The 21,400-nt window shown below is 37.7% G+C and overlaps 1 protein-coding gene across 1 annotated transcript in view; it reads left to right on the forward strand.

Annotated features, from left to right (window-relative positions):
* Positions 1-21,400, forward strand: part of LOC149091604 (uncharacterized) — a 75,533-nt gene that overhangs the window by 53,234 nt on the left and 899 nt on the right. The window contains exons 2-3 of the mRNA XM_089257302.1: positions 13,978-14,185; positions 20,885-21,144. Coding sequence (XP_089113428.1) covers positions 13,978-14,185; positions 20,885-21,023 — 347 coding nt within the window. The 3' untranslated portion in view covers positions 21,024-21,144. The remainder of the gene's footprint in view (positions 1-13,977; positions 14,186-20,884; positions 21,145-21,400) is intronic.

The following is a 21,400-nucleotide window of genomic DNA, read 5'->3' on the forward strand; positions in this document are numbered from 1 at the left end:
AAAGTTAAGCAGCTCAAGCATTGCTTGCTTCTTTTTATTGCATACTTTGCGGCATTTCGTTTGTGTAACTCATTTTTTTTTTTTGCGGCTTGGTCGCATTCGGCAAAGGCACATACACATACACACACACACACACATTTATTTATATATATTCGCTGGTTGGGTCACAAATTTGAATGCAAACATTTGGCGTGTGTGCGAGTGGAAGCCACATGAAATATGATAATTCATTACACGAGCGTACAAAGGCAAAATAATGCGCACGAAAATATATGTACATGTACATATATCTAAACACGAAGGAAAAATGAAAAAAACAAGCAAAAGAAAATGAAAAGAAAAACGCCGACGACACTCACTCAATTGTATCTTATGCAAATTGCCAGTGATTTTTCCTTTTTCCGGTTTCCTGTGATGCTGCTTAGCACACGATGCGACTCGTGTCCTTTGTGGCCGACAAAGCATAAAGAGAAAAGCTTGTGAAAAAGACCCAAACACAAAGCAGCTAAAAGCAAAAAACAAAAAACAAAAAAAGAAAGAAGAGGAAGTATGCAGGTGGATGGGAGTGCTCGACTAAGAGATACCCTGAGCTATAGGCAGAGCAGAGAGCATTACAGGCGTTCGCCTCTTATATGCTTAAGTCTTAAATATCTATGGAAGATTTTCACTAGGACTTGTGAATCTAAAGTCCTAGGAAAAAGTTTAGATGCCCTAAAATCTCGTCTGTTCAATGGATTCTCAGGCTACACAATAAATACGCCTCAGTGACATGTGCAAATTTCATTGTTGATTTTGTAATATGCAAAAGAAAAGGCACAGAAAAAATTTGAAAATTATTATAATATTAACAGCTGCAAATTTTCGAGTACATTTTAATTGGCACTGGAAAAAATTCAGTTAGCAAGCATAAATAATCAAAATGTATGTACATACATATCTCAGTTTTCTTTTTTTTTGCATGCAAATAATTTATTTGCAAAACATTTTTCAAATTTATGCGTGGCAAAGGAGAAGAAGAAGCATAACAGATGTACCAAATGCCCAGCGAACCAGATAAATGCATTTATTATTATTATTACGCGAGATGAACTCCAAAAAGCAAAATAATAATTATGGCTGAAAAACGTACAGATATATGTACACACATATATATTTCATATATCACTTAACTTGTTTGATTGCAGCGCTTTGAATATCAGGGAAAAAAAGTAAATGTATTGAATGTCTGATCAAAATAGAAGAGTTTCGGCTTATGGCTGTTGTTTAAAAAAATATGTAAATAATGTTTTCAAATTTAGTGTATTTAATTAAGGTAGTAAAACTCAATGTAAGCCAATCGTTGCCTAATTAATTAACAAATAAATATATGAGGGAATTTATTATAGATTTTTTTTTTTAATTTTTTTGCAGTCAACGAGTTTTTGAATATGTAAACAATACCAACAAATATTTGTTGAACTAAATAAATAAAATGCATAAAATTTGATAGTTGCGAGCGTGCAAAAAGCTAGAGTTAAATATTGTTAATTGGGTTAAAGCTGCGATATCAAGTGATTGAGGGTGTACTAGAGGGGGCGTAGAGTAAGGGCATTCCCATTGGGATAAAACTAAGAGGCTTTATTTTCATTCAGCTCAGAAATATTTACTTTTATATATATATATATTTATTTATTTATTTTTATTTGAAGGAGTTTTTTTTTGCTTCATTTTTAGTTCAATTAATAAATGATCTTAGTACTTTTGTTTTTAATGCCTATTTTTATAGTATGATATTAATATCTGTAATATGAATTGATATGGCTATGCATCATTCAAAGAGAAGGTAAAGCCATCTTTTAGTGATTATAAATACCCAATTTTAGTGCAATCTATGCAAGGTTTCATGGCGCAAACTTTAAAATTTAAATGGCACAGATACAGACATCTATAGACTCAACTATTAGTCCACATTCAGCATATACATACATACACACATATATTTCGATTTACATATCCCGCTTTTGCACTTTACGTCCTCTTCCTGCCCTTGAGCTCTTCTCTTCCAGTTCACTTACCTTGCCACATTGACGACTTGCGCCGTGGCTCAGCTTCGTCGAGCATTCGAAGTTCTTAAACTATTTAGTTGCTTTTAACTCTTAACTCTTAGTATTATAAATGTCATTTGCTTTCTCGTTCATTAAGTTTCGCTAGTTGCTGCTGCCTCTGCTTCTTCTTCTTCTACTTCGCTGACAGCCAAGCTGAGCTGGCGCTGAGCTGCAGCTGAGCTCATCTTCTCGCATTCGGCTTTGGCTGCCAATTAACAGCATGCCCCATTGAGCATATGAAAAATGAAGTTGCAAGCGCGTGTGGCAAGCGCTTTTACAGCTCAGCTGCAGCTAATTGCTCATGAAGCACACAAAATATTCAATTTTATTAAATTTTACAGTTTTTTATATAGTTTAAATATTGTGCATTTTATTGTATATATTTTATAAATTTATTAATTAACTTAGGGAAATTTGTTATATTTTGATTACATTAATTTTTTATATATATTAATATATTTTTTTTTTTTATGCATTAATGAAAATTTATTAAATATAAAATATTAATATATAGGTATACAAATTATAGCTTCAATTTTTTTTTTAAACTTGTAATTGAATTTCTGACATAACCTAGTTCATATGAATAAATTTTTTTATTCATAAATTTATATATAATTTTGTTATTTGTTTTAATGCCCATGTAATATATAAATATATATATTTTAATCATTAAAATGCCTGTCTTGTGCGCTGCTAATGGGAAAATTGTCTGCCACGCCCACTGAGGCCGCCCGCATCAATTGGCTTGCTCACAGTCGCCACACACACACACACACACACACACATGCACACGCGTGCCATCAATGCTGTCAACAAATGTGTGGCCAAATGGTGGAAGCTGGTCGTAAACTTGGGCCTGGTCAGCCCAACGAGTCTAGTCGCCCACTTGGGCTGGGCTCAGTCTTTCAGCTGTTCAGTGGCTCAGCTAGGTTTCGTGCTGTGGCTTTTTATCGCTTTGCCCGCTGCACTTGGGCAAACAAAAGTTTTTAGCCACGACGTCGACGACAGCAGTGTGGAGGGGGTAGGGGCGGCTGGTTCGGCCAGCTCTGTGGTTTATTTGTTTGGGCAGCAAACTTTGCTACCTTTTGCGCACTCGTTTCTATCTGGCAGATACTTTACGGGCTGCTGCTGCTGCCGCTTTTTCACCATCTTTCTCTCTGTGTCTTAACCGGGCGCAACTTGGTCCGCAATCGATGAAGCGTAAATGTTCAAATGCTCGGATATTTCCTCTCAAGTGGCCAACGGGCGTAAAAAGCAACAGCAGCAGGAGTAGGAGTAGGAGTAGGAGCAACAACAGCAACTAACTTGTTTTATTTTATTTTTTTTTTGTGTAGCTCGTGCTTTGGTCATTACTTTTGCCCAGTTCGAGGCAGCAATGCGTCGCCGCAGCTGGCAAAAGATACTTTTGTATCTTACAGATTGCCTTTGGGTGTTTTCACTGAGTAAATTTGTCTCCACTTCTTTCACTGCTGCTGCTGCTCCTGCTGCATGCACCAGGGGACGTGCAACGCCAGCAGCAGCAGCAGCACATTGTAATAAACTGTGAAGGCCTTCAACCTCTTGCCCCACTGCCATTGCCACTGCCGCTGCCACTCCCATTCGCCTCAATTTTAAACCGCCTTTCCTTTTTGCTGGTTAATTTTGCGCTTTGTGCAGCTTCTGCAGTGCAATTTTTTAAATGAAATTTCGACGCGCGGTTCTCGGTCTTAAAGACCAAAAGTTTATTGAGGCAAAAAGTTTTGCAGCACCTGCTTAGCGGGCCAAATGCCCCGTTTGTGTGTGGGTGGGCCGGGTGGCTCGGGCAATTCGAATATGATAAGTGATGCGCCCCACCGAAAAGTCAAAAGTTTTTTGCGTGCCAAAAGTGAAATTGAATTTTGCACTGTTGATCAAGTGATACAGCTGTGGAGCTGTGGAGCTGCACAAGGGGGCGTGGCATATGAGTTTCGGTAAGCGTTTGCAAGAGCAAAAAAAGTTAAAGAAAAAAAAAAGTTCTTATGGCTGCGTTTTTTATAGTTTTCCTTTGGCGGCCACATCGAGTGCAAAAGTTTGGACTGCAGGGAGAGACGATCTCTGGGGTGTGGACTGTGTGGTTGGTGCAGGGTAATGGGTGGTGCGGTGTGGTGTGATTGCAAGCCATAAGCATGTGTTTGGTGGAAGAAATCGATGGAGATGCCAGACTGTCAAATACGCTAAAAGTGGTCAATAGATATAAGGAGTATAGAGGAATGAAGCTGGAAGATGACAAATAGAAGATGGAAGGTGGAAGATGGAAGATGACAAAAAGTATAGAAAATGGAGGGTGGGAGATGGAAGATGAAAGGTAAAAGATGAAATATCGGTGATGGGAGATGGAAGATGAAAGATGGAAAATGGAAGATGAGAGATGGAAGATGAAAGATAAAAGATGGAATATTGAAGATTGAAGATGAAAGATTAGAGATGGGAGATGGAAAATAGAAGATGAAAGATGGAAGATGGAAGGATGAAGATGAAGGTTGGTAGATGGGAGATGAAAGATGGAAGATGGGAGACAGATGATAGAAGATGGAATAAGGATATATGATGGAGGATAGCAGATGGAAAATGAATAATGAGAGTTGGTTAAAAAAAGAGGAGAGAAAAGAAATGTACTATAAAATATAGATGATCCCCCAATATAAATAAGAGTAGGAATAGGTCCAATGCTATCAACTTTAATTTAGCTTTAGTAAAAACATCCATAAGATGCCTTAAGGTACTCCATAAAATATGATATGTCATTACTGAGTTTTCATAATTATGTCAAATGCTCAACCACGTGGAACTTCCGATGTCTCGCAAAGAAAAACAATATCAGGGAGAACAAACTTTAAGTAAACTCGAAACTCCCACGATATCATATCTCAGCGCTGCAGTCAGCTGTTAATTCATAAAGATTTCGGTGTTGTTTTTTTTCCTCTCACTCAACAAGTGTTGCATACACAAACTTTGCGGCACAAGAAGAGGCTGAAGAAGCTGAGAAAAAATGCATTTGCCTCGCCGTTGTTGCTGCTACGTAAAAGAGGGCATCCTGTAAACATGACACAAAAAAAAAAAAAAAAAAAGAAAGAAAAGGAAAATAAAGAAAAAAAGCGAAATGTAAACGTAAAAAAAACAACAACAATTCGAAAATGTAAAGAAAACAGAAAACATTTTTGGAGGCAAGTTTTGAAAGTTGTAACTTATCTGTTGTTGCAATTCGAGCGGCCAACAGCAAAAACAACAACAAAAGGCAACGAAACAGCAAAAAAAAAGAGAAAAAAATTGTAAAACTTTGCCGCAAAAGTTTCTTAAGCCATGTTAACCGCATACATTCGCACTATCAACATGTGGGAGGGAGGGCCGTGGGAGGGGAGGCGTGGCTCATATGTGTGTGTTTGTGCAACTTGAACCGGTTTTTCCACTTTGGCCAAAGCAATTTTTGGCCCGTTTCGGCGTTGCATGAAAAGAAAAAAGAAAAAAGAAAAAAACATGCGCTGCTGCAATGTTGCAAAGTTTTCAACTCGACTCGACTCTTGACTCGAGGGTCGCACTCTCTCTTTCTTACCCTCTCTCGCTCTCCCGCTCCCACCTTGCCTTGTCTCTTTTTGTGCATTGTCATGCTAAACTGATAATGAAATAACGGTACCTTAGCTAGCACACTTAGCCCCAGCATTCAGAGGCAAAAAAGATAAATAATAATAATAAAGAAGAAGAAGAAGAAGAAGAACCGACTCGAGTCCCAAAGATCTGTGATTTCTCCAACTTCGACTCGCTTAACCCATTGAGTGCGCGTGTGCGAAATTTTCGCCCAGTTGCGAAAAACTTTTGTTTGTTTACACTTGCAAAATAGTTTTGATAATGCAAGAGTCGCACACGCACACACACACACACATGCACGCACACACACATGCACGCACACGCACAGTAAAATTCTTCAGTTGCTTTTGTCAGCTGAAAATCAGACTAAAAGTTCAGCTCTCAAATACAGCTGCTGCTCCTGCTGCTCCTGCTGCTGCTCCTCTTGTTGTTGTCTTAACCGAATTAATTAAAGTTTTAAAGTTTTTGCCTCCGCAAACAAACTATGATGTGAGTCCTCTTCCTCTTCCACTTCATCACTAAATTTTTGTAATATTTGAGTTGTGAATTTCCAAATTAAACTTGAGTCTGGGCTCTGCATTTGCGATTGCTCTCAAGTTCAATGTTTTGTTGTGATTGATTATTGAGTTGAATTTATCGAATTTTAAGCAATTTTATATTATTAAATAGTTGGCAAATACCAGATTTATTTGAATGAATTGTATATCTAATTATTTGTTGGGAAAAATTTATAAATTGATTTGCTTGTATGCCTGATTTATTTATATATTTTTTAAAGTATTTTCTATATTTATTTCTTTGCTGAATCACTTAATATATGTATACTTCTCTTGTTGGTTGTTTGTAGTAAGGTTTCATGCAATTCTGATCCCTTCTCATTGGTTCTGCTCTGTCCTATCTCTGCCTTTGTCAGTTCTCGTTGTTTATAGCTCCTTTAGTACTTTTTTCTTTTCTCTTCCGGTTCGTCACTCTAGTTTGTATCTCTTTTACTTCACTTTTTCTCTCTCTATTACTTTCACTTTACCCTTACAATTCTCACCCTAAGCTTCACAGTATTCTTCCCTTATATTCCCAGAATATTTCTTACTTTAGCTTTGCCTTTTCCATTCATCCATAATCGTTTCCTTTTCATTATTTTTTTCTCTTCACACATATACAAAATATTTAATTTAATCTGATTTTCATTTATCAGAATCATTTGATATACTTTTTTCTTGCAATAAGCAGTTCTAATATGACATTTCATATATATATTTTTTATATGATATATAATGATGTTATATTTCACATTGATCACATTAAATTTGTCTCTAGAGCAGTGGACTTTATAGCTTCCCTTCGAGTATGCTGGCTAATGGGTTAAGCTGCCGTTCGCTGGCATCTCACGTTCTTCTGCTTTCTCAACTGCACTACCTACCCCTCGCTCCCCCCTGTCCCACACTGAGCTTAACTCTTTTTAAGTTGGTTTCAGTCGCACCTTTAGCCTGCTTGACTTTTACTGTGCACAAAGCGAACTTACAACAGGGCCATCAATATTTTTGCTGCTGCCTTTACAGATGCTGCTGCTGCTGCTGCCGCTGCAGACACAGAAAATGGGCGAAAAAAAAAAAAACACGTTTACTGCCCCCCCCCCAAAAAAAAAAAGAAAGAGACTTCTCTGCTACTTCTCTGCTTCTTCTCCCTTGCTGCGCTGGCCCCTTAAATTGCAATCTTCTTCCGTTTCGTTGACTTTTGCTGCCTCGGCAGACAGCAGCTCCCAGTGTCTGCGACTGCTGCTAGGATAAACGAGGCGCAGCTTAAGCAGATAACATTCATTGTTACACCCACACCCACACACACACACACACCTGTATCTGTCTGTGTGTGTGTGTGTGTTTGTGAGTCATAAGAAAATTATGTTGCATTTTATGTGCGCGCCATTGCAGTGCGAGTTTTTTTTCTTCGTGCAGCTCTTTTGGCCTGCTTGCCATGCATATATAAAGACATTAAAGACACACCAAACACACACGTAGAGATGGAGGAGGGGTAGGTAGACTGTTCTGGTGAGATTTTGAATTGGCAAAGTTTTTGGTGCACTGCCAGCCGAAGAGATTTGTTGCCGCTGGCTAAATAATAACACATAATCTTATTTGCCTTTTGTTGAAGTCTATCTCTGGTCTCTCTGTCTCTATCTAACTCTAACTCTCTGTCTCGCTCTGTATTTTTGCTAGCATTACTTTGCATACGCTTAGACAGACAGGCGTCCAAGAACCTTAGCCTGGCCATTGATTGGGCTTAGATCAAAAGACAAAGACTCTACATCTCTCTCTCTCTTTCTCTCTCTCTCTCTCTGTGTGTGTGTGGCCATTAAAAAGGCACAAAATCCATACCAAATTACATTGTAATAGAGCGAAGCTGTAACATATACCACACACACACTTACACACACACACACACACTTACACACACACACACACACACACACACACACTCACACACAAACGCAGACAACTGTTTGGTGTGTTCTTACAGCCAAATTCAATGCTGGTAATTAACTTTGAAAATCCAATTATGGCAAAACTTTTACCAGACTTTGTCTGTGTGTGTGTGTGTGTGTGTGTGTAAACTTGCAAGTGTGTTGCCACAGCGTATGTGGGACTGTGTGTGTGTGTGTGTGCGAGTGCATTTATAAGTGATATGCAGAACATGCAATTAACAAGAGCAAATTCAGTCGACTCGTGCACTGCTGCCTCCCTCTCCCTCTCTCTGTCTCTCTCACTCTCTCTATCACTCTGTGTGTGTGTGTGTGCTACAAGCTTCTGCCTGACTGCCCTTGCTTCAGCTCGTGTCGTGTTGCCTTCTACAGTTTTTCCCCTGCAGGCAAACACACACACACACACGCACACACACACACAAGCAGCTGCTACTGCTGCTGGCAATCTTCTTGGCAGCTGCAATTTGGTTAGCCTGGCCGCCGCCCCCCCGTCCGCCATTGTTACCAATTTTGATATAATTCTCACGTAATAATTGCGTTGGAGCCGTGTCAAACTATGCCAACAAAAAGCGGACGTGTGAAAGGAAGACTTAACCCGACTCGACCCGCCGCAAACAATTGTCCGCAGCAGCGCCGTCTGCTTGAGCTGACCGACTTGGCAAAATGGCAACGAACATGGCAATGCATTCAGAGAAATCAAAAGATTTGTTGAATTTTGCATATCGAATTGTTTGCCTTCGATATTGGCAGACTTTATGAGCTGCATATTGATTAAGCATTTGATGTTTAGCAAAATGAAAAATAAATACAAATACAGAAAGCTGAAATTAAGTAGAAAATGCCTTTTCGTACTCCCCCGAGTCTCTACCTAAACACAAAGCAGATTGTTCCTATGGGGCTCGTTTGATATGCTTTGCTGCAAAATGAAAAATACATTTGGCCAGCGTAGTAAATAAAACGTAAACTCAATTTGCTGCCAGCTCAAATCTTTGCTGATTTCATTTGGGCGAAAGCTCAGCTTACGAACACCTAAAAGTATGCAATCGATGATTTATTTTAGTGTAGAGCATAAAAGTCCTTAAAACAGTTTGGATATGAATCAATTTTTAGGTTTTTATTGAGGGCTATGGCTATGATAAAATGAGACCCAATTTTATTAATTAAGCAAAAATAAGTTCTGAGTGACTCATACAAAAAAAAAAAAAAAAAAAAACAAAAAAAAAAACATTAAATAAATAAATAAAAAATGTTAAAAATGTACGTATGTAATTTATTATTATATTTATTATTTAGTAATTAAAAAAAAAATCCTTTAAAATAAAAAAAGGATTTTATTATATTAAAAGCAATTACAAAATATATAAAAAAAAAAAAAAAAATATTAGAATCAAACAAAAATATTTTAAATTATTATTTTTTTTTTTTTTTTTAATTTTTAAAGACTAAACTATTTTCAAAATTTAAAAAAAATATTAGAATCAAACAAAAATATTTTGAATAATTTTTTTTTAATATTTAAAGATTTTATAATAGTTTAAAAATTTGTCAGATTTTAAATTTCATCTATTTAAATTTTTATTTATTTATTTATTTATTTTTCATATTTTTTTAAATATTTTTTTTTCATTTTTTTATTTATTTTTTGCCCATTTTTCTGGCTTCTTCCAGAAATATTTGTCTTTATTTGCATTTAACATTCGTATTCCCAGAAACCTTTTGTAAAATCGCCCCTTCCGAATTTTCCACATGGTTTCCTTGTTTGCTTAGCGCGAGCATCTTACTGTTCCTGCTTTTTTCCGCAGAAATCTCGTTTGATATTATTTTTAAAATATGTGTATCTATTATGATTAGATTTGATTTTCAGTTCGATATATTAGAATGCTTTGCATAGCATTCCTTCGGTAGGTGGAATCAATGTTTATGTAATTCGATTCACTTCCTACATTTGTTTGCTTCACTTCAGCTTGTTTTTCCTGCTTCGCGTTTCTGCGTAATATTTCCCTACATGGAAGCCAAAGTAAACCCCATAAGATGAGCAATAGCTGCCTTGTGTTTTATGTGCCAAAGGGGAATATTCATGTTTTTGCGTTACCATTTTTTTTTTATTTCCATTAGCGTTTACAGTTTATGAGAATTTAGCAAATTTGCAACGGAAATTGAATTTTTCATTGGCTCAAACGCAAATTTTTGTTCGTCTAGCTTGTTTGGCTGGCGCCAGTTCGCTGTATTTTTTATGATTTTTAATTTCCCGTTCAGCAATTATAAGAAAATTTTCTTTGACTTCATTCAGTCGTTTCGCTTTCTGTTTTTTTTTTTTTTTTTTTTTTTGTGTAATGATAATTTAATTAGCTGCAAGTGCCTTTTTGCACCGTTTGCCAGCTCATTAACTGCAGTTAACTGCCGCCCGTTGACGACTTTTCCTGCATTTTTAATGTCAAGCAGGTCTCGCCTCGGCTTGCCGTCATTCATTCATTCATTCAGTCAAGCATCCGTGCTTCCCGCCAGCATTCAGCCATCATTCAACCATCATTCATTCACCTCAGGTCCTTTTCGCTGCGGCATCTTTCCCTCTCCCTCTCCCTCTCACTCTCTCGCTCTCTGCCTGTGACATGTCTCAATAGCTGGGCCGACATTTTGTATCGTTTTGTATGTACATGTCAATTAATGTGATATTGATAGCATTCGGGGAATTTGCTTTTATTTTTGCATATGTCAATATTTGCATACCAAACTGCAGTCAGCCGCAAAATTTATGCGCAAACAGTTATCTCTACCGGCGAGTGTGTGTGTGTGTGTCAGTTGTTGCTTTTTTTTTTGTTGTGAAACAAATTAGTTATATGTGCGTACACGTGGCGTATGCGCAATCAGTCAAGTGTGCGCTCAAAGCCAAGGATTGTGAAATGAATATAATTAAGAAGCGGAACAAATAAATAGTTAATGATAGGCTAGAGAGCGAGAGGAGAGGGGGTAAGAGTAGAAGAAAATGTAATGTAAGGAATGATAACTAATGACTCAATAGAAGATTATTGATCTCTCTGTCTCTCTTCAAGCAATACTCGTTAATTTCCACTCAACACTCGCCTAGAAGTAACGGGTAATGAAAGGCAAGTGGCGAGTATTACAAAGCCTAACCCCAATTGAAAACAAAAGAGAAAGGTAATATGAACTCGCAGCACAAAGAGACAAAGCTAGAGAGAGGCAGAGGCATAGATAGAGAGAGAGAGAGATAGAGAATGCGCGCAATTCGTTGACGTTTGCAATTCTGGCAATTTGCCTAAGTGCTAGCGAATGGACGAACGCCTGGCTGGCCGCTGTCGACTTGAAAGTTTTAATTAGAAACGCAACTGCAAAAATGGAAAGACTAGAAAGGACTAAAGCGCGTGCAGCAGCAGCAGCAGCAGCAGCGGCGCAGGCAGCAGCTGAGGCAGTCAAGCGAAATGAGCAGACAAAATGCGTTGACAGACGACGATGTGAAATGGCAAAAGGAAGCGAATGCTGCGAGGCCAGCGCCAAAAAGTAACTTTAATGGCAATGGCTAAGAAATAAATGAATGAGAGCAACAACAACAGCAACAACCAAGAGAGAAAGAGAGAAAGAGAGAGATGGCAAAACTTTTGACATAAATTCGGCAAGAAAATGAGAACTGATGCGTCCAGCTAGATAGCGCTCTCTCCCAAAATGAAAAGTGTCTGTGTGTGTGTGTGTGTGTGTGTGAACGAGAAATCCATTTGCCACCTTCCTTCGTGTCGTCGCAGTCTGCGTATTACTTAAATACAATTCGGTAAGACTGCCTGCCAGACGACTGTCAAATTAATTTTAATGCGATTTTCATGGCTGCTTCACGCATAACTTTTCGTTTCGTTATTCGTTTTTTCGTATTTTTGCGCTTTGGATTTTAACGATTATTGGGGTCCTAATGTGTAGAGCTGAAAAGCTCAACTCGAGGATAGGCTAGCACTGAAATTGTGAAACAATCTTTAAATTTAGCACATGCCAGCGACAGTCGGCAGCCAAATGCACAAATTTATTGCCGCCTGCTTTCGGGCAGCTCGGGAAATTGTAACTTGGAAACTGGCTTAAACGCTGGCTCATGCATATTTGATGCCAAATATAAAGCGGCCATAAATTCTACTCGAAATTTACGCAGCAAAGTAAAAGTAATGCCTCGACCGAGTTGGGCCCGGTGCTGGAGCAGGGGTGGGGCTTGTTGGGACTGGGGCTGGCACTGCAAGCGACAGCCCGAGAGAGAGAGAGAGTGAGAGAGAGAGAGAGCTACGCACGCACCTATGCCAAGTTCTTGAGGACTTGAGAACTTTGTCGTTTGATTTCACATATTTTTCTTCTTCTTCTGCTTCTTCTTAATGTGAGGGACAACGGCTCAGGCAACTTGCACCGCAAATGCTTGTTGTTGTTGTTGCTGTTTTCTTGTCTGTGTATTTTATTTTTCTTTTCACTTATTTTTATTGTATTTTTACCTTGACAGCATTGATAAGTTGAAGCGACTGCGTTTGAGGCTTACCTATAATGGTTTATTAAAAATTAAATAAATACTGCGGTTTGCCAAGAGGCAACAGCCCGAAACGAAAGCTTCTTATGTTTCATCAAAATTGAAAAGTTGTCAATCTCCCAGCTTGCTGTGGCGCACATCAAAAAAACAAAACGAAATTGTATAAAAATCGCATATCAAAGTTTCAAATATGCATAAGAAATGGGCTCGTGTGCGGGCGAAATAATTCATGAAATCAAGTAACGGGAAAATCTTGTATATAGAGTGCGAAATTGTTGATGAAGAAAATGAGGCTGTCAGTAGTTATATATTCATGAGCAATTAAATAAAATTTTAAAGAATTTTTTTTTTATTGATTTAATATATATTATATTCAAACAAATATATAATTAAATAATAATATATATTTAAATAAATAAAATAAATAAAAATAAATATAAAAATATATAATAAAAAATATTTGATATAATTTAATGAACTATAATATCATTTATATATCACTTAATATAAAAAAAAAATATATATATATATATATATATATATATACATATATATATATAAAAAAAAATATATGTATATATATATATAAACCCATATTTTTATAATTTTAAAATGCAATTAATAATTTTAAAAATAAATATATAAGTTTACTACAAAATAATAAAAAAAATATAATAAAACAAAACTAAATAAATAATTAAATAAAATACAAAAATATGAATAAAGAATATAAATAAAGAATAAAAATAAAATAAAAGAAATAAAAAATAAAATAAAAATAAAAAATAAAAAATAAAATATAAAATAAAAATAAAATAAAAAATAAAATAAAAAAATGGAATAAAGAAATTAAATTTAAAAAAAAAAAATATATATATATATATATATATATATATAAACTTAAATATGATAAAAAAAATTCAATAAAAATATATATATAAATAATTTAAAAAAGGTTAATAACCATTGTACAAAAAAAATTTAAAATTAAATTTCACAATGGGAAATAATCAATAGGTTCATTTATAATAAAATCAATCCTAATATATACATATAATATTTAAAAAAAAAAAAAAATAAATAAGTAATACAAAATATAATGAAACTAAATACAGCAATTGTAAATAAAAAAAAATCATACCACAAACATATTTTAAATTACATTCATTAGCAGTATACCATAAAATAACATGAAATAAAAATATGTAAAATACTACATATGAAGCTAAACAATATTTCTGCATACATTTTTTTCATTAAACAATGTTATTAATTTTATATTTCCCTTTTCTCTGCCTTGTTTCTTGCAGTTCTTTTAACAACATTGTGCAGCTGCTGCTTGGTGCTGGGCGACGAATCGATTGACACACGCGAGCATGCGGATCTCGTGCTCAAGTGTCGCTTCACCGAGAAATATGAGGCAAATGATTTTTCATTCTTCTGGACGCGCTCGATATCAAATCCGGCGCAGTTTGACAACGTGGCCATTGGCGAAGTGCAATTGAGTTCGGGCTACAGGTGAGTTGACTATGTCACAGGTGCAATTAAATGATGATGATTAAAATGAAAATGAAAATGCGTGTGTGGGGGCTTCGTGGAAATTGTTATGACAGTTGCTGTTCCTCTGCTGCCATTTGCAGTTATATTGTTATGTCAGCCTCTGTTGGCCATTTGTTAAGTTAATTAAATGTAGCATACATCTGAGATTTATGCGTTTATGAATGTGTGTGTGTGTGGGTGGGTGGTTGGGTTCGGTTGTGCAACTTAATTAAAATCAAGTTCTTGGCAATTGAAACGAGTCCGGCCAACTGTGTTGCTGCTGGTCATATATATGCTTAATCCTTAATGTCAATGCCGGCGCGTGTTAAACATTCACACAATTATGAGCAGCACACACACACACATGCACACACACATGCACACATGCACACACACATGCACGAATGTCTCTTGCTGTTTATGTTTCATTTTCATTGCCTTTACTCACTCGCGCCATTTTGCAATTGTGTGTGTATGTGTGTGTGTGTTTTTTTCCTTCTTTTTTTTTATTATTTGCTTCGTGCCTTGTGACTTCTGTTTCCGGCGCTCGTTGTGTGCTCACTCGGCCTGTTTTTAATGTTTCGCCTGGCTTGACTCGTTTGCCGTTTCTTTCCTCTTGTTTTTTTTTTCTCCTGCTTTCTTTATGTGTGGCAACGCATAAATTTTAAGTGCCCAGTCGAGGCCACAAAATGCATTCGCGTTTGTGCCAGCCAAATGAAATGCCCAGCAGGAATGGGCAACTGCGAGCGGGAGCAGCAGCAGCTATTCCAGGCTGTCCAGCATGTGTGCGAGTGTGTGTAAAAGCAAATCAACAAAACAGCAAATAGAAATTCCAAAGGAATAAAAATAAAACGAAGCATTCTATTAGGAGTAACCGACTTGTATGATACTCGCTCAGCAGTCAAGAAGAGACACACGATCGATGATCAAAGAAGCTTGTTAAAATGCTGAATTTTGGTATAAAAACTGAGTAGGATATGAAGATTTATTTCGATTTACCTTCTATAGATTTCTACTTCAAGTATCTAAGACTCTTCCTCTGATGCAATTTGCAGTTATTGATTGATTTCCAATTGCAGTAGATATATTTATCATATATATTTCAGCTTGATCGCTATTAATGCCAAAGTTGAAGTCTTTACTCAAGATAATGTCATCATAATACAAGATTAAATATTCCTATTTGCTAGGCAATAGAATCAGACTTTAGGCTTTGCATTCCTGCACACAAACGAACAAGACAACAAAACCAATATACCCTTTTAGCTGCCCAATTGCGAGCATATCGGAGCGCAAACATTCGTTGGCTCGAGCCGAGGCCCAGTTCCCAGCGAAATTGTAAAAAACATTTTTACTGCAATTTGTGCCGAAAGCTAACAAGCAGCGAACAACGAACGGCAACAATATTGTAGTAGCCTAGGCATAGACGCTCTATATACCTACTATATACATACCTATGTATGTATATCTAAATGTATCTGTATCTGTTTGGCATATCTGTATCTTTGTGGCTGCGGTCATAGCTGTCGCTGCAAAAGTGAAATTACGGCGTATTTTGGACGCTGCGATTTTTGCTACGTTTTCGGTTTTTTTTTTTTTTTTGGTTCATCGAAACTCACAAAATGAAGACCCAGAGGCGCGCAGAGAATCACAAGTGAGGGGGGCAGCGGAGCAGAGATAGGAGGGGCAGTGCCTGCAGCTAATATATCGTTAAACATTTCATTTAACGAGCCAGACACAGACTGAGCATTCGAGGAATGCAAGCGGAATGCGAGGCAATGGGCGATTCTCAGTTCAAGCATTGAGCGAAAATCTCTGAGAAAACTAGTTGAAAACGAAGAGAACTTGGTGGGAATTGAATTATTGATAAGCGATTGAAAAAATAAGAAATAGTGTAATAATTAGTAAGTAAATTCAAGAAAAACAGTTTAGAAATTATAGAGAAAAGTAAATATTGGAATAAAATTTAGTTTTGATAAGATATTGTTTGGTCTTGAATAAGATCTTATATATTTACAAGCCGAAGAAATCTGTGAAGAGAGTTTGTTGAGCTCGCTTACCTCCTTAGACTTTCATAGGCCTCTTTAAAACCCATCTCAATCCTGTCTCTATGCCTTTGCTCTACTCACATTCTAAAAGATTTACAAATGCTGGAACAGCCTTTGCAATGCAGTGCCAAAAAGTAGACTACACACAAGCATAGACACACACACACACACATACACACACACATTGAAAATGGAGTTGAAAACTGAAACCAAAACATGTACCGGAGTGTCCCCATAACCAAATAATTGGCTGCGGCAATGGCCGTTTAACGTTTAGCGCCAGATTGAAGGCGACAAAGGCAGACAGACATTAAATACATATAAAGATATGTGCATGTATAGGTATATACATTATATATATATATATAATATATATATATATATATATATTATATATATATATATATATATATATATATATATATATATATATATATATATGTGTGTGTAATATACTTAGAATGTGCATTGGCATCTGCTAAACGAATCGAATTCCAAGCACAACGAACCGAAACGTCGACACGCGCCTTCGGCTCTGGCATGCGAGCAAATTGCAGTAGGCAGCAGCAGGAGCAGCAGGAGTAGCAGCAGCCAGAGGCGTGTAGTTTAAAAATAGATGGAAGTAAAAGGTATAAATTAAATAAGAAGGAGACTAAGGCGGTTCTAATTGGACTAAGTTGACTGTTTAAATATGGGTTCAGGATTGAAAGTATTGAAATTTGAAGAATTTGTTAGCAAAAATTGGGTATTCCCACTTCAACTGTGAACCAACTGCTAAGCGGGACTATGCCAGCTCTAAAAATATATAGAATGAAGTTTAGAATTGCTCAAGTGGAGGAAATCGAGATGGATTTATAAAAGAGATTGAGACTGATCTGCAGAGAAGATCGACAGAGATCTGCCGAAGAGATCGACAGAGATCTGCTGAAGAGATCGTTAGAGATCTGTTGAGGAGATTGACAGAGATCGAGAGGTTTCCTTGAAGGAAGGTGAGGGAGTGAAAGATCGAAAAAGCTCTGCAGAGGATATTGACAGAGATCTGTAGATGATCTAGAGAAATCCGCAAAACAAATTGAGGAACACAGAGAGAGTGAGAAAGAGAGAGAGAAGATGGGGAGAAAAGGATCTGTGTATCGGAAGTAGATACTATACTTGTGCCAAACTGCAACTCTCTCTCTCCTCCCTCTTACTCTCTCTCTCTCTCTCTCTCTCTCTCTCTCTCTCTCTCTATCTCTGTATCTCTCTCTCTCTTTGTCTCTCTCTTTCTCTCTATCTCCCTCTCTCTCTTTCTCTGCCTTTCTCGCTATGTCTCTCTTTCTCTCTCTTTTTTGACCTCACTAATAACTCTCTTCACACGCTGAGAACAGTAAAGAACCCAAAATCTGAACGTATAGGATTTGCGATATAAACTCCAAGGCAGACAATATGTATTCCCAGTCTCCCTCTCAGCCAATATACTCGCCTTTCACTCGGCTTGAGCGAGTATTAAGCAACACAGTGGCTATAGGACAAATCCCGCTGGAACCTTTGTCGCTCAAGGGCTTGCGACACGCGCGTCCGCTGTCCGCTGTGCGCTCTCATCCAGCTGCTGTTTGAATGCTTTAAGCGAGCGCTTGCTGCATTCCAGCAGAAGAGGACAAACAACGGGAAAAAAGATTCGCGTTTTCCCCAAGCGCCAGGCGATGAGTGGAGCCCAGTGCGCTTTGCCAGCAATTTTTATAATTTGCACCGCGCGCGCTCTCGTTTTATTTTGCGCCGTGTATTTTGGGCTGGTCCCCGAGCGCCGGCTGCAAATGAGCAGCTACGTTCGGCCGCCGGAGACAGTGCGGCCAAATAGAAAAATAATAATACAGAAGGAAAATACTGAGAATGGGAGGAAAGTTGAAATAAAAACTAGAAATTTTCAACTAGACGAAGGACACAGAGCCTGCAGAGAATTGACTCAATTTGCCTGGCTACAATAATTTTGTTGCCTCCATTTTATTTTTTTTTTGCACATTTTTGTGGGTCAACAACGTTGTCTGGGCGTAGAGATTGACCAAGTTCGTTTGTGGTTTTACTGTACATTTAACGTGCTCGTCGGACAAATTAAATTCAGTCTGTTTTTTGCATTGCGGCAATTAGCAAAGGGATAAGGCAAGAGAAAGAGACAGAGTTAGAGAGAGGGAGATGGATAAAAGCTGTTGACTGAACGCTGTCAATGAGCATAATAAAATGCGTCTAGACGCCAAATGTAGTTTTTCTGATGTGTGTGTGTGTGTGTGTGTGTGTGTGTGTGTTTCGCTCGCGCTCTTATCGAGTGCCTACTCCATGTGCTGTCACGCCTTGGCATTTTGGCTCTGGACTTGACAAATGAACTTGAGCCATGTGTGTGTGTGGGTGTGAGTGTGAGTGTGTGAGTGTGTGGGTGTCAACTTGCTTGACAATTTAATAAACCGATGTTGCTGCTGCTGGCTGTTATGTCCTAGTCCTATCGATCCATTGACCAGCCAAGTGGACAAGCCAGCTAAAGCTCTGCATCAATTTTCACTAGTTGTCCAGGACAACCGACGAGCAATAATAATCACTGAATGACGAAGGAAATTGTAAAAAATTGCCAAAAATCTATTTTTATTTGGGATAAGAAACTGTGAAAAGGAGCAGAAATCATAGACAAAGTTGTTCGAGCCTAATGGGAGCTGAAGGAAATAGTTGGGAGAGAAAAAGAAAACATTGAGAATGGGCATCAAGTCAAGAAGCAAATCGAGTCTAAAGTTGTTTAGCTATATCAAAGAACATATCCATTTATGCTCTCATATAAAAGGGCGAAACCTTTAGCTTCTCAAAGCGATATATAAACACCAACACATTGACGACCGACTATGAATAAACAAATATTATTATATTATTATTATATATCTCACATACATACGTTCCACTACATACACTCACTAACATTAATATCACCATAAAAATCAAGATCTTCAAGAAATACAAATAAACTAACAAATAGCAAATGTGGTGCACAGCTTGCTGCTGCTGCTGGGTGGTGGTGTAGGTGGTGCAGCTTAAAATTGAGATCCAGCTTGGGGAAATGCTGCTGTGCCCACGCTTGAAATTTGATTGATTTCGTATTGATTATCTGGCGAATGGGGAATTCGTTACTGGTCCGAGTCTTGCGCAAATATAGAAAATTCAATTAAGAAAAGTTTTTGCAAAATTTTCTACAATTAAAATTGGGGAATTACAGACAATTTCTGGTATTTTCATTGCTGTTGTTGTTGTTGCATTTCATCGGCTCACATCCAATTAAATTTGCACAGCAATAAGGAAACTCTTGGAACTGAATAACTGTTAGGTAGTAATGCGAATACCTAACTGCGTCATGCTCGCCTAAACAAGTGAAAAATAATTGCACATAAATGAGAACCTGAACCTAGAGGAAATGAGGAGAGATGAAAGATAAGAAATGAGAACTAAAGGTAAATAGAGAGGGAAATGATAGTAGAGACAGAAAAGAGTGGAGAGTCGAAAGTATAAAATAGAGAGACTCGAAAGTAAGGAAAGAAGGCTGGGTAGGGAGAAGAGAGTAGACAGTAGAGACTAGAAACTAGAGACCAGAGACTAGACACTAGAGACTAAAGACTAGAGACTGGAGACTAGAGACCAGAGACCAGAGACCAGAGACTAGAGACTAGAGACTAGAGACTAGAGACTAGAGACTAGAGACTAGAGACTAGAGACTAGAGACTAGAGACTAGAGACTAGAGACTAGAGACTAGAGACTAGAGACTAGAGACTGGAGAGTACAGACTAGAGACTAGAGACTAGGACTAGAGACTAGAGACTAGAGACTAGAGACTAGAGACTAGAGACTAGAGACTAGAGACTAGAGACTAGAAACTAGAGACTAGAAACTAGAGAGGAGGAGGATGTAAACTGAGAGAAAGGAACGAAAGAGAGAGAGAGAGAGATAAGAGCTGCAAGAGTCAAGGGAGCAGTGAATAGAAAAAGTAGAATGTAGAAGAAGAAGGAGAACTTAGAATCAAAGATTCTATATAGCTACCTAGAAACCGAGTATACTCTCTATGCTTTCACACCAGGGGGTAATTGAAAAATGTTGACATTTTGTTTGCCAATCGGTTGCTAGCGTCTGGCCGAACCTTCCTCGCCCGCCTCGGTGTTGTCATCGTTATCGTCAATCGAAGCGCACGTCTAGCAAAAATATGCAAACATTTATTGAACGTTGATTTTATTTATGTTGCTGTCACACAACAGCCCAGACCCGTCGCCCTCACCTATCTACATACATACATATACGTATGTGCATATATACCTACCTTTTTTTTTTGCACCTGCTCAAATATTAACATTTGCTATTTATTTATATTGCGAATCGTTTAAAGTTGAACCACCTGCGGGTGTCGTAGCAACGGCAAAGGCAACGGAGAGCCCGCAGCAGGACGTCGCCGTAAAGCTTCAATATTAGCACAATTAGTGTTTGGGGGGGAGGGGTTCGTCGAATGGAGTCGACTCTTAAATCATATAAATTGGAATTTTTTTATTAAACCTAATTAGCATAATTATGTTGATAAATAATGATGTACACATTTTAATTAATATTTCATCCACTTTGCTTGGCTCTTTGCAGACTCGACTTTCAGCCGGAGCGCGGCATTTATGATCTGCAGATTAAGAATGTCTCCTATAATCGGGACAATGGACGCTTTGAGTGCCGCATTAAGGCCAAGGGCACCGCGCCGATGTTCATCAGGAATTTCATAATCTAACTGTGCTCACACCCCCACATCCACCTGTCATCTCGCCTGGCAACATTGCCGTGGCCACCGAGGATAAGCCCATGGAGCTGACATGCAGCAGCATTGGCGGCTCACCGGATCCAACAATTACGTAAGTCGTGACTTACCATAAAAAAAGAGTGTCTGTATAAGCAATAGCAGCAACAACAACTCTCTCATAATCTAATTTACCTGATGTAGTCAGACTTTCTATAAGCTAGTCGAAATTTGAAAGATTATCTGTATAAAATTCTATTCCTGCTGTGGAGTCTCTATAAATTACTTGGAGTGTTTATTAGCTTCCACTTTTATTTACTTCATTTACTTTTGTGTCTCTTTCATTTTAAGTTATTATTTCGTAATTTTAA

Source organism: Drosophila navojoa, chromosome 3 (assembly GCF_054131105.1).
Source record: "Drosophila navojoa isolate 15081-1374.11 chromosome 3, UAZ_NAV_1.0, whole genome shotgun sequence".
Classification (NCBI taxonomy): Eukaryota; Metazoa; Arthropoda; class Insecta; order Diptera; family Drosophilidae; genus Drosophila; species Drosophila navojoa.